This window comes from Neopelma chrysocephalum, unplaced genomic scaffold, assembly GCF_003984885.1.
Source record: "Neopelma chrysocephalum unplaced genomic scaffold, ASM398488v2 Primary Assembly neopelma1_26, whole genome shotgun sequence".
Lineage (NCBI taxonomy): Eukaryota > Metazoa > Chordata > Aves > Passeriformes > Pipridae > Neopelma > Neopelma chrysocephalum.
Genome location: NW_020897695.1, coordinates 17,536,582 through 17,558,362, shown reverse-complemented (window position 1 = coordinate 17,558,362; position 21,781 = coordinate 17,536,582). Strand labels below are relative to the sequence as shown.

Sequence of the window (21,781 nt, the reverse complement as noted above, 5' to 3'; positions counted from 1 at the left end):
GCACCTGGCGCCCTCCTCGGGGCTCCGCGTCGCCGGGACAACCGGGAGCGCCGCCGCCGCGCCTCTGCCATGGTGAGGAGCCCCGGCACGGCCCCGCCGCCGGGCCCTGGCGGGGCTGGCCCGGACGCTCGGGCGACCCGGGGCGGGGAGCGAGCGCCGGCCGGGCCGTGCGGGGCGGCCCCGGGGCCGTGCAAGCGGCGCCACCCGAGGGGAGGGAGGGTGGTGGCCGGGGGAGCGCGGGGCGCGGGCACCGTGTGGGTGCGGATGCAGCGCTGGGCGTGCGGGCCGGAGCGGGGCTGTGCCTGCGGGGGCTGTGCCCACCCCCGCTGTGGCGGTGGGGAAAGCAGAGTGTCTGTCTGTCTGTCTGTCTGTCTGTCTGTCTGCCTGCCTGCCTGCCTGTCAGTCAGTCAGTCCGAGGCAGGTGGGGCCGCGCTGTCCCTCGCTGTGGCAGTGGTGAGGTGTGACGGGCGCCTTCGCCTCCTCCCTGTGCAGCGCCGGAGCAGCCATGGCAGGGCTCTGCCTGGTGTGCGGAGCGGGTCAGGTGTGGCGCGGCGTGTTGCCCCCCCCGGATAGCACGGGAGGGATGATGTGTGTTCATATGGGTGTGCGAAGCGGCTGGGCAGTGATGGAGGTGTGTCGTGCCCCTTGTGAAGTAGGGAGGGAGCGAAGGCGTGTGTCGGTGCACAGGGCAGGGGAGGGATGTCACGGTGTGGATGCGCAGGGTTTGGGCGCTGAGCTATGTGCTTATACATGTGCTTTGAGCCAGGGTGTGGCCTGGGATGTGTGTATGTAGCAGATACACAGTAGGACACGAGCGTAATGTTATGCCTCTGTCAGCGCGTGTGCGTCTGCTGCGATTTGGGCTTCGGATATGTGTGTGTTTGTATTGTAGCAGTGATGTGACATTATGTGCATGGCCATGACATGGCATCGTGCGTGTATGTGTAGTTGTGTCTGCACGCTGCTGTCTGGCATGGGCTTGTGCCTGCGTGTATATAGAGTGAACATTGGGTGTGGCATAATCTGTGGATATTTTTTAAGGCATGTATGCTGTGGGTGTGGCAAGGATTATCTGTACTTTTATATGTATGTAGCAGATAGAGAGTATGGTATTGTGCGTGTATGGAGTAGCAGTGGCTTGTATGTGTGACTGTGCATAGCTGTGATGTTTTGATGTGTGTGCACAGATGCATTTATGACAGATTTGTGGTATGTATGTTGTGGGCACAAGGTTTGTTGCACCTCTATCTAGAGATAGCGTGACATGGAGCACACGTGTGCAGGGTGCAGTGAAGGAGGGAGAGTGATTGTGGTTTGCTCTGTGGGGAGAACATGTGGGGATGTGATACAGAACGTGTATGCAGCGCGAGGCAGGGGAGAGATGCATCAGGATGTTTGTGCAAGCAAGATGACAAGGCATGTAAGGGGGAGTGTGTAGGGACAGGCACAGCATGTTCGGAAAGGTATAATTGGTATGATCCCTGTTTTCAATTATAACTTAATTGTCTGATGCCTCATTGTTTCTCAGTGATCAAGTGGTAGATGCACGAAGAAGGCACAGTTGCTGGCCTTTCACACTTCGAGAAATGCATAATCATTTTAAGGCAGAAAATCACTTTATGTGTATATTTATGTGCGTGTAATGATAGTAGGTTTCCTATATCAAGTTCTGGGGAGGGGGAGGGAGTACTCAACCACACAAAGGGAAGAAACATACTCCTGTGGTGGTGTAACCTATTCCTTTGCATGAAGGCTTGTTTTTGAACCTTCTCTTTCTTCCTCTATGCTTTGCCTTCTTTTCCTTCCCAATTCTAGCCTATATGTTTTGAACCTAAACAAAGCAACCTTGAAAGCTAAGATGTGAGATGGAATAAAAATATGGATAGACTGTGTATGATTGCAGTAGGCTTCTATGTAGAATCATGTTGGGTATGGTTTGCAAAGGTTTTAGGATGCATCTGTTGGTACAAGGAGGAGTAAACATAAGTAGATGAGACTGTGGATGGTGCAGTATTGGTGAAGTGATTATGATGTGACTTAATGACATGTCCTGCTTCATATCAGTATTCCATCACACATCTTTTTCCACATTTGAGAAGATGCAGTATCTTAAAAGTTAGTTGAATAAAATGGATTTATCTCACATTCTAAACTTAAAGATTACAGACTGAAAAAGCAACTAACCAAAAGCAACTAACTAACTGTGCTGGGGAGGTTCAAGTTGAGCATCAGGAAGAAATTCTTCACTTAAAGGGTTGTCAAGCACTGGAACAAGCCGCCCAGGGAGATAGTGGAGTCACCACCCCTGGAAGTGTTCAAGAAACTACTGGACATGGCACTTGATGCTATGGCTTAGTTGAAGTGGTGATGTTCGGTCAAAGGTTGGACTCTATGAACTTGGAGGTGTTTTCCAACCTTAATGATTCTATGATTCTGTAAGTAAATATTTTCCATTTACCAAACCTCAGACATGAAGTTTTCCTTTGTGGTCCATTTTGACATTCCCAATTAGATATTTTTAGCAGTCTAAACTCAGCAGACATGGAATCTGCAAAGCAGCACTGAATTGTTGCTATAACTGCACAGGTAAAATCTCAGAAATTATACCAGATAAGCCTTACTGCTATGCAGATTCTTATATTGGGCAGCTCCTTGCACTTGAGAGCTGATAAAAAAAGGATGAAATAGCACCATTTTTGTTACTCTTCTCATATTTTTCAAGCATTTTATTATTTATATATCCCTGCTTATACTTGAATTGCTCCATCTTGTAGGATTAGTCTTGTTCAGGTTGTTCTTTCCCTCTTAATTCTTCATTGCTTCATAGATTTAATTTTGAGCCAGACTTTTTAGTACAGAGAATATCAGTGCTCCTAAAAATCAGAAGGACTATTAGCTTATTTCTTGATTATTTTGACAACACACTGGAATATTTAGTCATCTTAGTTAAAATGAGGGATAACATGGGGCTAGCAGATGTGCAAAGTTTAAAATAAAAGTCAGGTTTCACTGAAGCATGGCAACTATTTTTAGGTTAGTGTAGAAAAGTAGTACTAATCTTGGCCCTGTGACAATATTGATCTGAATCCCAGCAGAAGGCTACACATTAACAGTACTTCAGCTGTTTCGTCAATTAGAAGTCAGAATAACTGCATTAATTTAATGTAAATTGTTATCAACTGATGTGGTAGTTCTGGTAGTCTCTACTGAATTAGAAATATGCATAAACGGGATATGCTAAGTAGGACAAAACCAGATGAAATTTTGACACCAAAGAGTTCTCCCTTGAGATAGTTTAAACAATAGCCACAATGTGACTTGTATTCTTTCTAATAATCTTTTTAGGAAGGTGATCCATATTCTCCATAGATTTCTTTTTTCTTCCCCCCCCGTATGTTTTAGCACAGTGCAAGAACTGTTACAATTTCTGATCAGACTTGACTGTGCATTTTGGATGATGTGATTTGAACATGACAGGATTGGAGTCCAGCTGTCTGTGTAAGCTTTTACAAAACAGCTTTCCCACTTGAACTTTTAACATGGAGTGGGATATTCTAATTGTTTGTAAAGCTTCTGAGAAGGAAGATTGTAAACACAGAGTAACTTCTAAATGTGGAAAACCAGATTTGCATTCTTTAAAATGCAGGAAACCTTTATGCGTTGTTACAACAGAAAAACGTATGCATAAGGCATTAAAAGAGTATAATGATGGACCTAAAATTCACAGCATACTGGTATCTCCTCTGTCAATTCAATTTCTTTTTTTCTGGATTGAGAAATTACTTGTATGTCTCTCAAAGTTTAACCTAGTTGTTTTTGAGATTGAAGAACAATTAGTTTGTGAAGATCAAACTTTTTTCTCCACCTTATTTTTAAAAAAATGTACTACATTACATTTTTGAATGTCCGAATGTCTATGAATGTCTGAAAATCTGTGTCTATAGTGCCATTCTACAAGACTCTGTGGAACCAAACGGATTATTTTTGTGATTCCCTTTGAATCATGTTATGGTGGAAGCTGCCTTAGGTTCTGTTTCAGTATGTCTGTGTACAGTCTCAAAGTTACTTGGGTGGTCAAAGTACCTTTCTCAGGTGTTTTGAACTTGGGCTTTTGCAACTTACATTTGAGTGTCTGATACTTAAGGAGGGATTTGTTATTAACCTGGTCAAAGAAAAGAAAGCACGGAATGTGTAAGATGCTTAATTTTTGCTGTCTCAAATGACCTCCCTCCTATCCCCAACCAAAACAAAACCCACCTGCACAAAATTACAGGATGAATTTAAGTGTTTAAATGGATTAAAATAATTTCTGTTGGGTACTGAGAGGCAATGGAAATGCAACAATAGTTGATACCAGGGCACCTCAGCTGACATAACCAACTACAACCAATTTCTTGAGGGATTCTCTCTGGGTTTTTATCTTTGTGTTGGAGGAACCACTGTACTCCTGCTAGAGGAGGACTGGAAATATGCTCTTTTCTGGACTTGCACATTTATCACGTTTTGGAACTATGAACTGCTGCTGTGTAGCCCACACGAAAGTACTTAAAATTTGGTATCAAGCTGTAGCATTTAAAATATTGGCCATACTTCATGGTATACTCTCTTTTTTTATCCCAGTGTTTTCCTGTGTTCTCCTTGGTAGGCAGAAGGAAACACTAAACTTGGGTTTCATTGGATTTGATTGCTGTTCAACTGGTTACCCAGTATGTTCTGTAAATTTAAATCAAGGAGGCAAGAACATCATCAAATCTACATAAATGTGAAACTCTACCAGTATGTCGAGTTTGTCTTCAGAGGTTGAAAGTGAGGTCAGAGCTTCACAGAGAAAAGGCATTTCCATATCATGACTTGATGTTACATATTAATAATCTAAATATTAAGGGGCAAAATGTCTAAATGTGCTTGTAGATTATAAACTGCTTTCAGAACTACTTCTAGAACGAAAGTATCAAGGTCATTTTACTTCTGCGGAAATTCAAAAACCATATGTTTTGGCAAATATTGAGAATTGAGTGAATGTCCAGTTACTCTTCTAATCTCAACCTGTTACCTTTCTTGGAACAGTTTAAAAAGCTGTTTTGGAAATGCTACTATGATGCTATTTCCTTTGAAGTCAATTGTAATTACTGCTTGTAATCATGAAAAGGTACCTCATTTTGTCTCTTATACCTGAAAGCTTTTATTAATTATACATTACATGTATGGAAGCTTGTATTAAATATGCACTACCTATATGGCGTGTATAGCCACAATGTAGATTTTGTCATCTTTTTTCTTCTGGTTCATTCTCTAGGGAGATTGCCTTGCAGAGAAGGTTTACTCTTCATAGTAAAAATTTCATGCTCACTGCTAAGGAAAAAACCTCAGTTCTGACATAGTGTTTATGAGACAGATCAAGCACTGCCTTGAAATGGCTTTGTAGAAACTATAGAGTTATTTCTGTAATGAACTATACCTTTTATGTCTCACATATATTTTTGAAGAGCAGTTATGGGGGGGGAGGATATTGGTACTCAAAATTTCTGTTTCACAGGTGCTTAGAAGAGGGGATTCTATTTCAACCATGCAGTCAGTACTTAAGCTGTACTTTCATTTACAGTTTAAGTTAAGTACAATAATAAGAATAGCCTTTCTGGGTGTGGGATTGCGTGACTGGAGGGAGGACTCTTGTCAGTTCAAATTAGAACAGTGCAAACTCCTGGGGAAATGGACCTGCAGAAGAATCTCCGTGTGAACGCTCTGGGAGGATTTCAGGTCTATGTTGTCGTGCCATCAGCCTTTTAGTTTGTATGCTGATATTGGACACTGGGAATAAAACTTAGCCATATGTATGTCAGTAAAAACAGCTACATGAAGAAGTTGTGATTCAGAGGAGTTTTGAAAGATGTTCTCCTAAGGGCTCTGATGAATCTGTGGTGTGGATTAAATTTGGATGGCTGAGACTGAATGACTATCCCTAACCAAATATCGCTACATTAAAATGAGCGGACAATAACTTTTCTCTCAGACTGCTGTTTGTTTTTTTTAGAAATGTATCATGCTCTGAATGCTTTGAGAATGTGTATTTATATCATGATTTTTACAAGACTGTGCGACACCAAATGAATTATTTTTGGGATTACACAATTTGTAATTTGAGCACACAGTCCTTGTGGATGTTGTGATGGAAGCTGCCTTAGATTCTGTTTCAGTGTGTCTGTGTAGAGTCTCAAAGTTACTTGAGTGGTCAAAGGAAAGTACCTTTCTCAAGTGTTTTGAACTTAGGCTTTTGCAAATTGCATTTGAGACTCTGCTTGATGCTTAAGGAGGGATTTGTCATTTAGCTGGTCAAGAAGTGCAGAATCCATACGATGCATGATCAGCCTTGTGATGGGCTACAGGGAACAACTGCTTCTTCTATTTGATTTTAATTTTCTGCCATGGGTCTGTTGGTGTCCAAGCCCATAAAGTAGATAATACGGGTTTCCCCATGTTCCACTTGAAAGTGTTTTGTAGATTGGACTGTTTATTGAATGCTTTATTTTTTATTTATTTTTTAGGAAAGATGTCTAAATGCATCATCATGTACTGTTTCTATTTGGGAGAGAATAACCTTAAAAGAAGAATAACGGATAATTATCTGAAAAAGGAAATATTCAGTCATCAATTTTTTTTTAAGGAAAGCAAACAAGGAAAGATTTGCCAATCAGTATATGACTAACATGATGAGGATAAAACTTTGTCAGACCTGTTTTTTCAGCTGTCTTTCTGTGTATGTTTAAAGAATATATGGCGATACAATTAACAGCTTTTTCCAAATTTCTTACTGTTTAAATGGTAGTTGCTGGATTTATTTTTTTTTCCTCTCCTGATCGGAACCAGTCTCTAGTCATGGAAGATTAGGTAAGGAGTAGTTTATTTTTCCACGTGGTTCAGGTTTGTTTTGCCATCTCCGGTAGTGGTTAGAACAAGATGCCTTGAAAGGCAAAATGTGAGCTCGGTGGATCATAACCTGAAAGGTTAGTTTTCCATGTAGCTCCTATCTCAGAGCAACGTGGGGGAAGCAGAACTTGCAGACCTTTTTAACAAATAGTAGTGTAATGCCAGTTTCTTTTGGTGAGGTATTGGATTGAACGTAGTGTTTTCTGTCATGCAGGCTACTGAACATTAGTTACATGATAGCAAGTATTGATAAAATGTAATCTTTCAACTGAATTTTGGGCCTGCAAGTAATTAGGTCAATCAATAATTCTGCAAACCATTGGATTTCCCCTTCATAATTTTTAACATGCAAAAGTAGGAACCATCACACTTGGGTGAGAGGATTACTGTCTCTTTGGCGACTTAGGAAACAAGGCTGAGTAGCGCAGGTCAGGCAAACCTGTTACACCTTAATACCTTGACCGCTTGCAGGAGCGAAACCCTACTCTTTAAAAGGCTGGATTGGTGATTTCCCAATATGTTGTTGGCAATAGGTGACTGGTCTTCTGAAAAACACACAGGAAAGGGTGATGTGAGCTAATTGATCAACTGAGGATGAGCTGATGTGCTTGAGAAGGCAGGAAAGGCAACCTCCAAGCACCTCCTGCTCTGCACTAGGAGGCAGTTGAGTTGGGACAGTCAAAGGCCTCAAGGTAGAGTTGTGCAGCTGTGGACATCAGCTCACAAATGACCTTGATCTGTCACCCAGTGAGAGCAGGGCCTTGCAGAGCCAGACTGATGCCCTCCAGTAAAATGTGAATGATGTGGTATGAATACCAGTGCTGGCAAAATAAGAATGATGCCTCTTCTGGAAGAAAATCAAGCAGCAAAGTGGGCAGTGTGGCCAGCTGCCTCTGTCTGGAAGGTTTTATTATATTGGGCAGCACTTATTCTGGGGGAAAATTTAAAAGCATTATAGCCCTTATAAGCATCCCTAAGTCATTGGAAGGCATTATGGAAAGACAGAGAGATATTCTCAGGTGTATTTGATCTTGTTCTCTGAAGGTGAGCCTTAATTGTTTAAGATGACCAGCACAATAAGAACAGAAGTATTTGATAGGAGGTGTTGCTTTTGATCAGTCAGTTTGTCACAGTGTTGGAAGAGAAAATATCCCATGGAAAGACCAGTGCTAAAGATCCATTAGGTATCTGGCAGCAAGGAGGAAGCTGTAAGTCTACTGAAGACCATGCCCTGGGCTCTAGTAGAGAATGTCCAAAGGGAAAAAAAGGTTAGTGACCACAACAGACCGGGATGGGTGGGATTTTGAAGTGCACAAAGTCAAAGCCAGAGCAGGGTGAGCAGCTGGAGCACGGGAATGAGAGCCTGGAGGGTACACAGTGTCTGTTTGTTGAAATAAAGACTTTGCCAGTCTGTCTCTGCTGTAGACAAGCTTTGTTCAAGATGGGATTGCATTTCAAGGTTCACTTTGGCATGTCAAAATTTTTATTGATTGTACAGAAAGCTTTACCATGGGTTCTAATTTAGCACCAGTGCTGTACCATCAGCTGTTGTGTCTTCCATATCACTTATTTCAGTTCTGTTGGCAATGCATATCCTGTCTAACGCTCCCTTTGTTGCCTGGATACGGTTACGTTTTGCCACTTGCATGGTGTTAAATGATTCTGCCTGTCTGCCTGTCTGATGCATTGATTGTACATTTCTGGAGGAAGCATCAGCAAGCAGCAATTCTCTGAGCATTAGAGAACACTTATGCTGTAGTGTAACATGTGAGATAATCTGAAATTTATGGTAAAGGAACATTGTTTTCTCTTTTCTTCTTCCTCCTCCATTTTTCTGGTGTGTTTAAATAGAGAGCTTTTTAGGATGCCATTCATTACTTTAGCTTGCTCGTGAGCTGCTCTGGGTAGCAAAGCTGATCTGCTGCCTTTCCTGCCACTATAGCAGCAGGCAATTTCAGTAGGTCAGTGAAGGGAAAATTGCTCAGGCAACAATTAGGTGTCTCTACTGAGGAGGAGAGATGTGCAGCAGGCTCCTGGGTTTTGTGTTTGTCAACAAAAATCTGCACATCAGGGGAACTGAATATTTTAATTTTTGAACTTTAATTTTATTTTGTCAGGATTTTCCATTGAAACATCTTGTTTTTACCATGTCTATTACTGCATAAATAATACTTAATAAATACTGTTCTTGCCAGTGAAAACCTGAGAGACTTGGTGTTTTATACATATGGTAATATTTACAATTTAACTAGGACGTGCTCTGTCAACCATGGAGGGGAAATACATGGATTTAATTCTAACCTACTGTCTCCTTTGGTCAACCCAACATTGGGTTTTTTCCTGACTTGATAAATACTTCAGCTTTGTTTTCAGTATATATGTCTTCTCTTCTTGCTGATGCTCTTTAGAGTCTTTCACAGTTCATCTTTCATCTTTCCCAAATCTACTTTTGCCCATAATTCCTTTAGCATGCTACTAAGCAAGGCTATTTTTGAGCGTCTGGGTTTTTAATAACTTTTGATTTGAAAAGTTGACAGGTTGAAAGTCCTTATCTACTCTGATTTCAGTGGAAATTAGATACATAAATATCTCTGTGGAACTGAGCCATAATGGATGAGCTGCTAGCAAAACTGTTTCGTCTGTAAAGAAAATAGTCCTCTTCAGTAGAGGACTGAATGACAACCGAAATTGCATCCTTAAAAAAACATAAGGACTATCACCAAAATTAATAGTATAACCTTATTTTGATCTTGAAATAACTCTGTCAGAAAAGATTTCTTCATATCACTAATTTTCATGGAAACAGGAGACCTTTATCACTAACTGTTAGACCAGAAGAGATTAATATGTGTTGCTTTCAATGGTGGCAAGCTAACTGTGGTGTACCAAGGAGTTATGTTCTAGGACTAGTGACAATTAATATGTTTAATAACATGAAAGGGGAAGGAAAATAGGGAGATTATTCTTTTTGTGTTTGACAGATTTACACAAATGGATGCTTTATTTATATAATAAAGAAATTTTTAAAAAGTGTAGTTGCTGAAGAAATTTAGTGTACAAAAGTATCAGGTAATTTTTCAAGACAATACTGTCTTTTTAGCTCATTATAACCAATCTTTCAAAAGAACAGTGAAGATACTACCAAGAGAGGTCAGTCAAGGAATGGAAGAAATGGCTCAAGATTCAAGGAATAAGCAACTAGAATTTTCTCTTTTGGGTTTTGTTTTGTTTGTTCTCGCAATTCCTTTAGGAATGTAGAGATCTTCTGTATTTCTTCTTATGTTTACATTTTATACAGTTAAACCCACACTTTTCTAGAGTTTGAGATACCCTGTCATTAACACAGTCAAACTTGCTACGAAATGCAAAAGCAAAGAGAGAAGAAATATTCTTTCTACATTCAGGGGATTCTTAATTGCTGTTTTGGATTATTGTGTACAGGTATTTTGAGGGCATGTCATTGTCAGTACCATCTGTAACTGAAGAAAAATAAATGATATTTGACAAGAATACTAGAATATTTTTTACAGTGATTGAACACTTCCTTGACTGATTGTTTTTGGTGGATTTTTTTTTTTAATAAACAGAAAACTAGAGATTATGTAATAAAAATGAAGTAAAAATTGACAGCACTGTTTTCTTCAGAGAAGTGATACATGAAGGTACTAGGGTATTTGTTTCATTAACGGAAGTTTTAAATTATCAGGAACTGTTCAAAGAATAAATATATTATCCTGTTGGCACTCTCTGTCTTTTCTCTCTGCTTGCATGCATTAAAAATCACATTACAAGTGTTCATCTAGAAGATGACTACCTCAGTTGTCCTGTGTCTGTTCTCCATTCGGGGAAAACGTATTGAAGAGCCTTTAAAGAAGCCCCTCGCTTCCTCTGAGATGCAAATGCAGTGTGGCTCTAGAGGCTAATAAACTTGCACAGAGTAAAAGAGTACTATAAAGAGACACCTTCATTTTTCTAAATGTACTTATTCCATAAAAATAATCTTTTTATGATATGAGAATCGTAGCTAATGTGTACAAGAACACATAAAAGTTACTGTCTGAGGGAAAACAGCTTCGAATCTGTTTATGGCCTCATCTGTGACTTGTGTAGTAGGTGTGGTACTTTGTGGGACTGGGCACATTACACACTTTAGTATGTAGCAAAAGCTGCATTATTTCCAGTTTTAACTGGGATTCCTAAAGGAACCATATTGTTCAGATATGCTGTCATGTATTTAAAATAATTTGTCTGTCCAACTTGAACTTTAGATTTATCATCTTACATAAAGATTATAAGCCTTTTCCCCATAAGACTTGCCAGTTTGATTGTATGTTTAGCTTTGGTTGTACATTTCAGATTGGCCCAAGTAGAAAAATACTTACTATTCCCAAAAATCTGTGCTATGATTTGTAGCGATTTGACTTTTTAATGCAGGAGCTGATGAGTAGTTGGAAATACTCTAAAGGCTTGAGTACACATTATAGCTCTTTGTGTTAAACAGTAACTTGCCTTATACCTTACCAACTTAATGTTGTGTTACCCTCACACAGAGAGCATATTTATATATATCTCCATATAAGATATATATGAGAATCTATGGTGTAAAGAAAAACTGGATAATAACAGCTTTTATACAGGCAAAGTGAGGGCACACATGTAAACTAATAGCAGTCCACAAAGTAGCTTTATTTAAACATGTATGTGAGAAGTGTATGCTAGATAATATAACTTTTGAAGAATTATCTGCAACTGCAAAATAATTAAGAGGATTTTTTGTAGTCTGTGATACTGAATGTTCAGATTCTGAACCAGAATTAATGAGATCTAAGTTCACTTGTCTGTTTTACCACAAATCTTGTGTGCTTTCCCAGAGGTAACATTTTTTTTTGCAACTTATTATTTTAACCTGTAGTGCACAAGAATACTTCCTCACTTTGCTCTTTAGTGAGCTTAAGTTCTATGAGAATGGCCTATGTGTTCCCTTTTTCTGAATGAGTGCTGCAGTAAATGCAATTAGGCCCATGTTTTGACTGTTCTTTAAAAAAAATAAATCCCAATTTATGCTATTGTTTTCAGGCTAGAAGCTGCTAACTGTGAGTAGCATATAATATTAAAATGGCATGCATGCAGTCAGTTCATAAACCTATCTGTTGCCAAACTCAGAAGCAGTCAACCAGTTCTAAAAACAGTGTTGATGTACATGGTGTATTTCAGCCTAAAGGCTGAAAATATCAACAGCAATGGATGTTGGATATAAAGCACAACCAGAGCAAAGCTTAACCTGTGGTCAGCCACGTGGAACTGCTTAAAGCCATCGTCTCTCTCTTCTGAAGGAACTGGAATTGTCCTATTGACATTTGCATGGTTGTTTTATGCTTACAATGTCTGTAGTCCTTAGTCTGTGAATAACTGTGCTGCTCCAGTTCCCAGAAAAGGAAGCTCGATTAAACTTCTCAGTCCTGTTGAAAGTTGACAGTTTTATTGTTCTTAGATATGTGGATAATGGTGCACAGAGGTAGTGAGTGAAGAAATTTGTGTCAAAATTGAAACAGTAGTATGCAGGTAGACCTGGAATCAGCCTAGGATGTCATGGCTAGACTTCGCGAAAAGAGTTCTTGACAGCAGCCAGAAGGAAGTTGAAGTTTTCAAATCTAATAGTATTTTTGAGGGAGATGTTTTCAAAATTCCCAGATATGTACTTTCTGCTGTCTCTCTTCTTTTATGAAGACAGAGCCAAGTTTATATTTGACTTCTTTTTCATTCTTTGCTTTGATGGACCCTTTTACAGAACCACCTCTTTTTGCACTTCCTTTTTTCTTGTTTGTTTGGGGTTTTTTTGTTTGTTTTTTTAAACCAAGGAACAAAGCAAATAGTTGCCAAATATGTCATGTGTGTGGATGGTAGGATGAACAAGGGATGATACCCTGATGCCTGAGTCAGGAACATCATATTCTTAGTGAAGGGAGAAGATTCCTTCCAGTTGTTTTTCATGTTTCTGTTTTGTATGATTTTCATATTTACCTATTGGCATTCTGATCTATTTTGGATCCTTCTCTCTAGTTTTTGTTTCTGGTATTTTGTACAGCAAATGAACTCCATAAAGGTCTTTTCTTTACATGGAAAGTGGTTACTTGAGGCTTTGACATCTTCTAGGCTTTGCTGTCATTCCTTAAATTCCAATTCACTGTTGTTTTGTTTATTGCTGTGTTCCTCTGTTAAAATTTCTCAAACCTAAATATTTACAGTAAGTTATAAAGCTGGTCAGCATCTCCTTTTTTTAGTCTTTCTGTTTTACTGTTGACTGATCCTTTTCTCCTTTTGTAGAAACATTTTCCTATACAATCTTAGCTATTGCCTGCTTTTTCCCCTCGGCGTTTTCTTTTAGTCTCTCCATTTTCTTTGTCTTAGGATATATGTTAATAAAATGAAATTCTGGGTGACAGGTAATTTCAGGTTCTCTTGTAGCATGTCTTGACATGCTTCTTTTGCTTACATAGCAGTTGCTGTCCTGTCTGTGGCACTATATTATTTAAATCTATAGATTATTATATTTTATCCATACTCACATACTTGGGCCAAAGTATTTGCACTGTAGGGAGTGACTTGAATGACTGGAAAGCGTCCTGTTTGTTTTCTGTAATGGGCTAATTTTAGGACTGTGCAACTAGTGTGTTTGTATGTGTCTTGCTATTGCTCCAGGTTTCCCTACTGCCTAAAATACTTCTTTGTGTGGTGTAAGTGTGATTCTGATTGCTTGTTTCGTGGTTATTAAGTTGCTCCACAATTTTTGTTCAGTTGAATCTTAGCACTAGAGAAGAGCAGGTGTATGTGGGAGGTGTGGCCTTATTTTGAATATTGAAATAATTTTATCATATTAACAACTAATATGTTGAAACCTTGACCTTAACAGTAATTTAAAAGCATTAAGCACCTAAATAAAAGATGAAAAGCCTCTTTCAAAGCTGTTTTTCTTGTTGGTCTTTAAAATGGTGTTTTTTCTGTCTGTTTCTAGGTTTTCTCAAATAATGATGAAGCCCTTATTAACAAAAAACTACCCAAAGAACTTCTGTTAAGGTAATTCTACATAATGTATTAAGGAGTAAAAATCTGAGTGTTGTACATTGCTTATGTGGCTTGCAGGCTATCAAATAGTATTCATTCTTTCTTAAATCCTCTTGAAATACATAGCAACATACCTGATTTAGTTCTTGAAATTCTTGAACTTGTTGCCTTGATTTGTTTTAATGTGTTCAAATTATACTATACCATGGAACATGTCATTTAATAGTGATCTTTTCTCGCATATCAGAAAAAGAACTGAAATATAATGTCCAAAAAACTTTGCTGTACCGAGTAGTGACCTCTTCCATACTGCACAATGTTTTTTATCTGTCTGAAGAGCTTATAATTCTTTCTCTAATGTAGTTCACACTCTGTGTCATGAACTTTATTATAGCAAAATAAAATAGAAATTCCACTTCAACGCTTCCAAAAAAGCCACCACAGTGAAAAGCACTGTCTGTTACCATTACTGCTACTCTGTCTTATATAAAGCAAAACCACCAGGGGGATCTTTCTTACTGTAGTCATTCAGTTTTTCATAAATATTATCAGCTTGCTGGTGTGCGACTAGATCATCTTTGTGAAGTTAGCTGCAACACCAAAATGAAAAAGTCCAGCCCATGACTGAGACACACTAATGGATGTCTTCATGCCCTCAGGTTGTTGAAAGTTGATTTCAAGCAAAGTATAAGCTGCCAAATGTGGAGCTGTTGCCTGATTGGATGTGACCACTCCAGAGCTAGAACTGAACCAGCTTTCCACCATCTTCTATACCTACATATAAGTTTTGTTAGAGCCCCCTGTAACACTTTTTAAGGTGAAAGAAAAAAATAAATTAAATGTTCGCTTATACTGGTGCAATTACAGTTTTTAGTGATGGTGTTATTAAAACTGAGCTGATGATTTTTTCTTAAAAAAAACCTCCTGCACCTGGGGAGGAACAATCGCTTGCACCAGCACATGCTGGGGGCTGACCTGCTGGAAAGCAGCTCCGTGGAGAAGGACCTGGGGATCCTGGTGGACAACAAGCAGTCCATGAGCCAGCAGTGTGCCCTGGAGGCCAAGAAAGCCAATGGTATCCTGGGGTGCATTAGGAAGAGCATTGCCAGCAGGTCGAGGGAGGTGATCCTGCCTCTCTGCACAGCCCTGGTGAGGCCACATCTGGAGTGCTGTGTCCAGTTCTGGGCTCCTCACTACAAGAAAGACATGGAGCTCTTGGAGCAGGTCCAGTGGAGGGCAACAAAGATGATTAAGGGACTGGAGTAAGGACTCCCTTATGAGGAGAGACTGTGGGAGCTGGGCCTATGCAGCCTCGAGAAGAGACAACTGACAGGGGACCTCATCAATGTGCATAGGTATCTGAAGGGAGGGTGTCAAGAGGATGGAGCCAAGCTCTTTTTGGTTGTGCCAAGGAATAAGACAGTAGTCAATGGGCGGAAACTGAAGCACAGGAAGTTCCATGTGTATATGAGGAAGAACTTCTTTACTGTGTGAGAGACCAAGCACTGGAACAGATTGCCCAGGGAGGTTGTGGAGTCTCCCTCACTGGAGATATTCAGGAACCGTCTGGACACAATCCTGTGCAATGTGCTCTTGGATGACCCTGTTTGAGCAGGAAGATTGGGCCAGGTGACCCACTGTAGTCCCTTCCAACCTTATCCATTTTGTGATTTTAAAGAAGTCAGCAGGAAAAAACCCCAGTGTGTACAAGTGATTGAGCAGGACCGGTGGCTTAGCTGTTAGTTTTTGTGTTCAAGATAACTTCTTACAAAGCAACTTGAAGGATATATAGACTTACCATGGATTTGACCGCTGACGAATTAGTGCAGCTAGTCCCTGCTACTACACTAACTGTTGTGGCAGTGTCTAAAGAAGCTTTCTGCATGGTTTAAAGCCTTCCTGGGGCTGGAGTGACAAAATAAAATATTCCAGGCCAAGCATACACAGAACCGATTCAGCCAACCGACTATTTCTTGTGCTCATATGTGCTTTTTGCAATTGCACAGTGATTTACTAAAGTAGCATTGCAGCTGTAGCCAGAGGAGTTGATGATCTGAGAAATTGAAGTGGGACAGTCAGCTTTCTAAGTAAAGAACATGATGATCTCTCATGGAATGCTGGGACTCGGTCTGCCCTGCCAGAGAGAAATAAAGTGCATGTTTCATTATACCCACAATTTTGTGCTGACCATCAAGGTTTTGGAATGGACAGGAAGGGGATGAGTGGGAGAGGCGCTCTGTAAACCTCCTTTTGAAATTGTACTGCTGCAGAGACGAGCTCACAAGGCCAGTGGAAGAGCATGTTAGAGAGAGTGTTAAGGTGGGACATGCATCTGAGTTCTCATCCCTGCAGAGTGTAGATACCTAGGGAAATTTCGAGGCACAAACCTGGCTGTCTAAAGCTTTATCAGAGAGGAATTTGTTTTATGTGCCTGCACATAAAGGCTTTTGCAAGACTGAGTCTGAATAGTCTTTCAACACCTAAAACAGTTTATGCTCAAGCTGCAACATGTTTTAAAATAGTCTTGCCCTATGGTTATGACAGAAGAGATTAAATATTGCTGCATTGAGTGTAATTAATATTCTAATTATTTTTCCTTTATTTACTAAGCAGTCTACCTTTCAATTAAAAGGAGAGTAAACCAGTTGCAGTGGAAACATTTTGCTCACAGTGCTGTAACTGAATACTAAGTACTGTTGAAAGTGTCATCAAATGCACTTAGTTTGTTGTTTGCTTGTATCAGATATGTATGAACAGTGTGAGAAAGCACTACAGCCCTTTTTAAAAAAACCATAATATTGTACATGTGGAAGAAGAGTGGTTAATAACTTTTATAAATATCTGGAAATTAAATGTAAACAAAATATCTGGAAATTAAATGTAAACAAAATGTAAAAACAAAATGTTGCAAGAATTTGTCGTCTTCTCATTTGTATCAAGTAGTTGAACTTATGTAATCTGAATATAAAAAACAATCCAATTTTTTTCTCAAAAAATGAGAAACTTTTTCCTAATGGTAGACTCACAAAGTACTACTACTCTAAAATTTATTCATTTGTTCTTATAGTTGTATACTCTAAAGTTGATCAAATTAAGACCTTGGTCTTATACTGCAGTTCTTCTTCTTATTATTATTGTTATTATTAATCTAACAATCAGAATTACATTGGAAGATTTTCAAGGCAGTGTCATGTCTTGCACATTTCATTTATGAAAGGATAAGAAACCAGAGATTATTTATTCCTTCTCAAGTAGACCCAGATAACTTGGCAGAGGAAGAAGAGAATATCTGACTATATGGACAGTGGTGGTTTTGAAGAAGACCCTTGTTTGGAGGGGCCAGTTATGCATTTATGGAGGTAGAATAGCTGGAGTAGAGAAAGGGAGGTGTTTAATTTGTAACTTTTTCTGGTTTATGGACATTTATTTTCATTTGTAATATTGGAGTAATTTTTTTCCTGTGGAAGAAATAGGCTGCTTCTATAACTTTTGTTTTGTAGTATTGTTCAAATTAAAGGAGAAATGGTCACCCTTGTTAGCTGTTGCAGTGCTATTAGTTTGTCAGTTGGCAAGGAATGCTCTTTCCCCTCTGCTCTTACAAATTACAAGAAGAGAAAGGTTGACTAAATGCTAAATTGTATGATGTTTAAGTAAGGATTGTGAGGTGGTACTATAAATCATGTCATTTAGACAAAATTTTCAGATGATTGTAACTTTATTTTTTTTTCCTAGCCTGTATGTTTATGGAAAAGTATCAGTTGAATATACAGGACATTCGTTGTGGATTTACATTGGTGTCTGAAATTCATAAACCCATATCTATCATCAGATGAATCAGAAATCAAGTCAGGCTAATACAATTTTAATGGTAACTTTTCTAGCAAGATGTCACAGCCTTAAAATGGCTCATCTTTTTTTTTAATGTAAATTACTGAGGAAAAAAACCCCAAAGCAATGGATTATTAAAGTTACAGTGTGAGTTTGGAAATAACTGGAAACCAAAAAAAAATGCAGTGGATTTAATTAATATTAGAATGTTCTGACTTTCCATCAGCTTCAAATTTTTAATTTCTTTTTGTGCTTGATAAAAGTAATAATACACATTTGAAAATGGAGATGCAGCCAGTACTTTTGGCATGTAGAAGGAGAGATAACATTTGTTCATATGTATTTTAACTGGTAATGTTCTGTGCTATATGCTGTATCTTAGTATATAAAGTACTGACTAGTGAGTCAAAGAACTGAAAAATATAAACTTTTGTCTGGAGCAGTTCTTAGGTGGTAAGAATTTTGTAAGCAGACAAACAATAGATGTGTTTTGAGGGGGCGAGAAAAAAAAAATCTGTCATCTGGGACATGATTAATTTTCCACACTTCAAGGATTTGTATAATTAAACAGGGCAATATTTCACCTTAAGTAGCTGAGGCTGCTGTTCGATGTTTGACAATCTCAGGGAAATGTTCCAGTTTTATAATACACATGCAATCTTTTATTTTGATGTTAGACTGGTTTTCATGTCTTCAAAGTCCTCTATAGTAGTCAGCCAAGCAATTACAATGTAATTATGTAGAATTAAAACCAGCTAAATTGATACAAGTGTATAAACTGCAGTCATACAGATTAGAAACCTAATTGATTGTGTAGGAGTTGCTTATGAAAGTAAAACTTCTTTTCTGTGTATTTAAGCAAATCTGTGATTTTTGTAAAGTGAATTCTAGTAGTGCCTCATACAAGTAATTTTTATTAAGTAAGTTTTTTAATTTAGCATGCCTGAAGTACATCTGTCCAAAGAATTAGTGCAAAGCAGTGCTAATTCAGACTGTTCAATATAGAACACTCCTTTACAGGTTTGTTAACTGGAAATATGGAGACTAACATTGGCAGGAAGCAAGCAGAAACAATGGGACTGATGACAGCGTAGTATCAAAGCCCAGCTCACTCCTATGGAGTCACATACTCATTTCCAGCTGTCCTTACCTCCAAAACAGTGATCGGAAAATCAACTGAGCAAGTGATCCAAATGAGCCATAGGTACAGGCCTACGATAAAGCCTTTGAAAATTAGTTAAATATTTTGATCTTTAGACAGGGAAACTACAGAATTATAATTATTTTAGGACTTACTGGATGCTTTCAGAATCCTTGTGTGCTTTGGCAGCAATTGAAAAGTAATATCACATTATCGATAATATTTTTACTTGTTTTAACATGATCTACCTAATGTTAAAATGTATAGTCTTTTAGTTTCTCTGTATTTTCAGCCTTCAAGGTGTTGTATCTAACTTCCAATATACACTGAGAATGCAACAAGTCACCACTTTCTGATTAATCAGCTTTGGTTAGGAAAATTTCTGCTTATTCTGATGATGGAATGGCTTATAAAACTTTCCAGTGATTTACTTCATATTCAGGACAGAACTTGGACTCTGTTTGAGGAAACTAAAAACTCAATCAATAGCTCGGTGGTCAGCATACCCCCTTCAGAATGTGAGAAAGGTCTCATGTTGACCTATTTTTTACACTGCTACATGTATTGTTTGTCTGCTTATGAAATTCTTACCAAGATCAGTTCCAGATGCAAGTTTATAGTTTTCAGTTCTTTGCCTCACCAGTCGGCACTTTGTACGCATTTTCTGGCTTCTTTGTATGAGATGCTAAACATTTGCAAATGATTATGTGTACAATTCAGTTTGGCCTTTTGAAATTGGAGTAGGTAGCTGCCATCCTCTATTTAATATGTTTAAGTGATTTGTTTTTGTTCACAAACAACTGCAAGAGAAGCTTAAAACTGAATGTTTTGGGCAGAGATATTTCAGATGGAATTCCCATTAAAATGTGAGTGAGGGGCTCAAAGAACTAGGAGCAGAAAATTACACACTAGTGCTCTTGTATACTGTGTTAATGAAGAAGTGAAGATCTGGAAATGAAAGGGGTTTTTTGTGTCAAGGTGCTGAGTAAGATTTGTGAATTTTGTGACGGAAATACTTTCTTTAATGTTTCTGCCTGAACAATTGGGACTTCCTTATAAATGGAGTGCTTCAGTATTACTTGGTTTAAGTACAGGTATTCTCTCTCAGTAAGAACATGCTTGTGACAAAGGATTAGTCACAGTAGAACAAACAAAAGTAAATAAGCATTTGAAGTAGAAGGAACAGCTAAAGGGGATATACCAATGACACACAGCTCTTGGAATCATACTTTACCATTTATTTTGTTTCATTTTGTTTTTCTTTTCTTTGCTATTAAACCTCTCTTTAGAATCTCTTATTTAATGAAGACTTAATTCCTTTAGAACTTTGTTTACCTTGAAACTGGAGTTTCATTTAAACTCAGTTTCTTAATTTGTTAATTATCAAAACTAAATGTTCAGAAGGATCAGTGATATAAGGAAGTCTGCTTTTTATATGGAGCTTTGGGAGACAGAGGGGGAAATTTTGTTCTTCCTCATTTCTGTGTGAAAAGTGCCATCAAAGCAAAAAGGCAATCAAAAGATACTTCTACTTTCTATAAAAAAATTAATTTTTTAAAAATATTGTTGCTAGACAGTTTAAATAACAGTACTACATATAAAAATAATTGGACCTTTTTTGTCTGTAACTTGTGAAGTATTTACAGAAGAGGTGAGCTTTATTATCTGTGTGTTCACGATGCAGACACAGGCATCAGGAATAGAAGTCTTTTGTTCAAGGTCATGCTCCAGGCCAGTAGCAGGTTGGATCAGGTCTACCAAATCCTACTCCAGCAACTGACCAAAGTATGCAGTAGTGGTCATGGTTTATGGAGCATCCCTAGGCTGCATGTCACGAGTGCATCATATAATTTGTCTACATCTTTACCTAGTGTAGCGTGGGTATAGTTGATTTTTGGCTGTTTGGTGCCCAAATTATAATCCCTTCACTTGTGGATAAAAGTAGACCATGGGATAGTTGGAATGGCCAGCAGGTTGGATTGGGACTGTGGGCTGCAAGTTAAACCACTCTGAAGTAATCATTAGGCTAACTGCTTTTATTTAGGAAGATGTGCTATAGTTGCAAATTTGTACTGCATAAAATCACTTCATAAAAATGACATTTATATTAAAAAAATAATAGACTAGCTGAGGCTGGAAAATTAAACAGAACTGGCCTTTCTTGAGTTTATCATTGGGCATTTTGTTTCAGATACTAAGAGTATTAGGTACTGAAAATGTTGCTGTTGTTACACATGGTCATACTTTACAAATAAGTAAAATTTTTTTTTAAATAATGAGTAATATGATCCACTTGTATTGCAAGTAATTTGTGGGCCATAAAAAGTTAGATGCTGCCCTCTATAAAATGAATCCAGCAAAGCTGATTATTTGTAGAAAAAGCTGATTTCTGTTTCAACTGAAAATAGATATCAGGCATCCTGTAGTCAGCCTGTTATTTTGCAATTGCCGATACTTATGCAAGAGTTGTGTAGCAATAAGCATCTTGGCAACAGAAAAGGAGGTTTGGCTTGTAAAGAAATGTTTTTTTTGTGCCATGTTTGTTATTGAATGCTTGTGATGTACATCAGCCGAGAAAGACCTGAGTAGTTTACAAGTGGAAACTGCAGGATTAAGTTACTGGAGAGTTTTGGAGCATCTAGCAGAGTTTCCAGTTTAAGTGCTTTACTTTACAAAATAGCTCCTCTCTAGTGAAAAGGGATTTGTTTTAATAATTGACCTGGAAGGTCAAGCATTAGGTAAGTCGGTGGATGTGTGTTTCATGTAGCAATTGGCATTCGTCAGCCTTTTGTAACACACTGCTGAAAACAGGCCTGACAAAAATGA

General features: G+C 38.5%; 1 protein-coding gene across 3 annotated transcripts in view; it reads left to right on the top strand.

The window, feature by feature from the left end:
* Nucleotides 1–6: 6 nt before the first annotated feature.
* The window catches only part of FBXL2 (F-box and leucine rich repeat protein 2), a 51,723-nt gene continuing 29,948 nt past the window's right edge, over nt 7–21,781 (top strand). Inside the window, exons 1-2 of one of the 3 annotated variants that reach the window (XM_027675775.1) lie at nt 7–72; nt 13,937–13,998. In XM_027675775.1, coding sequence (XP_027531576.1) covers nt 70–72; nt 13,937–13,998 — 65 coding nt within the window. In that variant the 5' untranslated portion in view covers nt 7–69. Of the gene's footprint in view, nt 73–488; nt 542–8,609; nt 8,714–13,936; nt 13,999–21,781 lie in introns of those variants that run through there. The other 2 variants (XM_027675774.1, XM_027675776.1) reach the window with 2 other exon arrangements.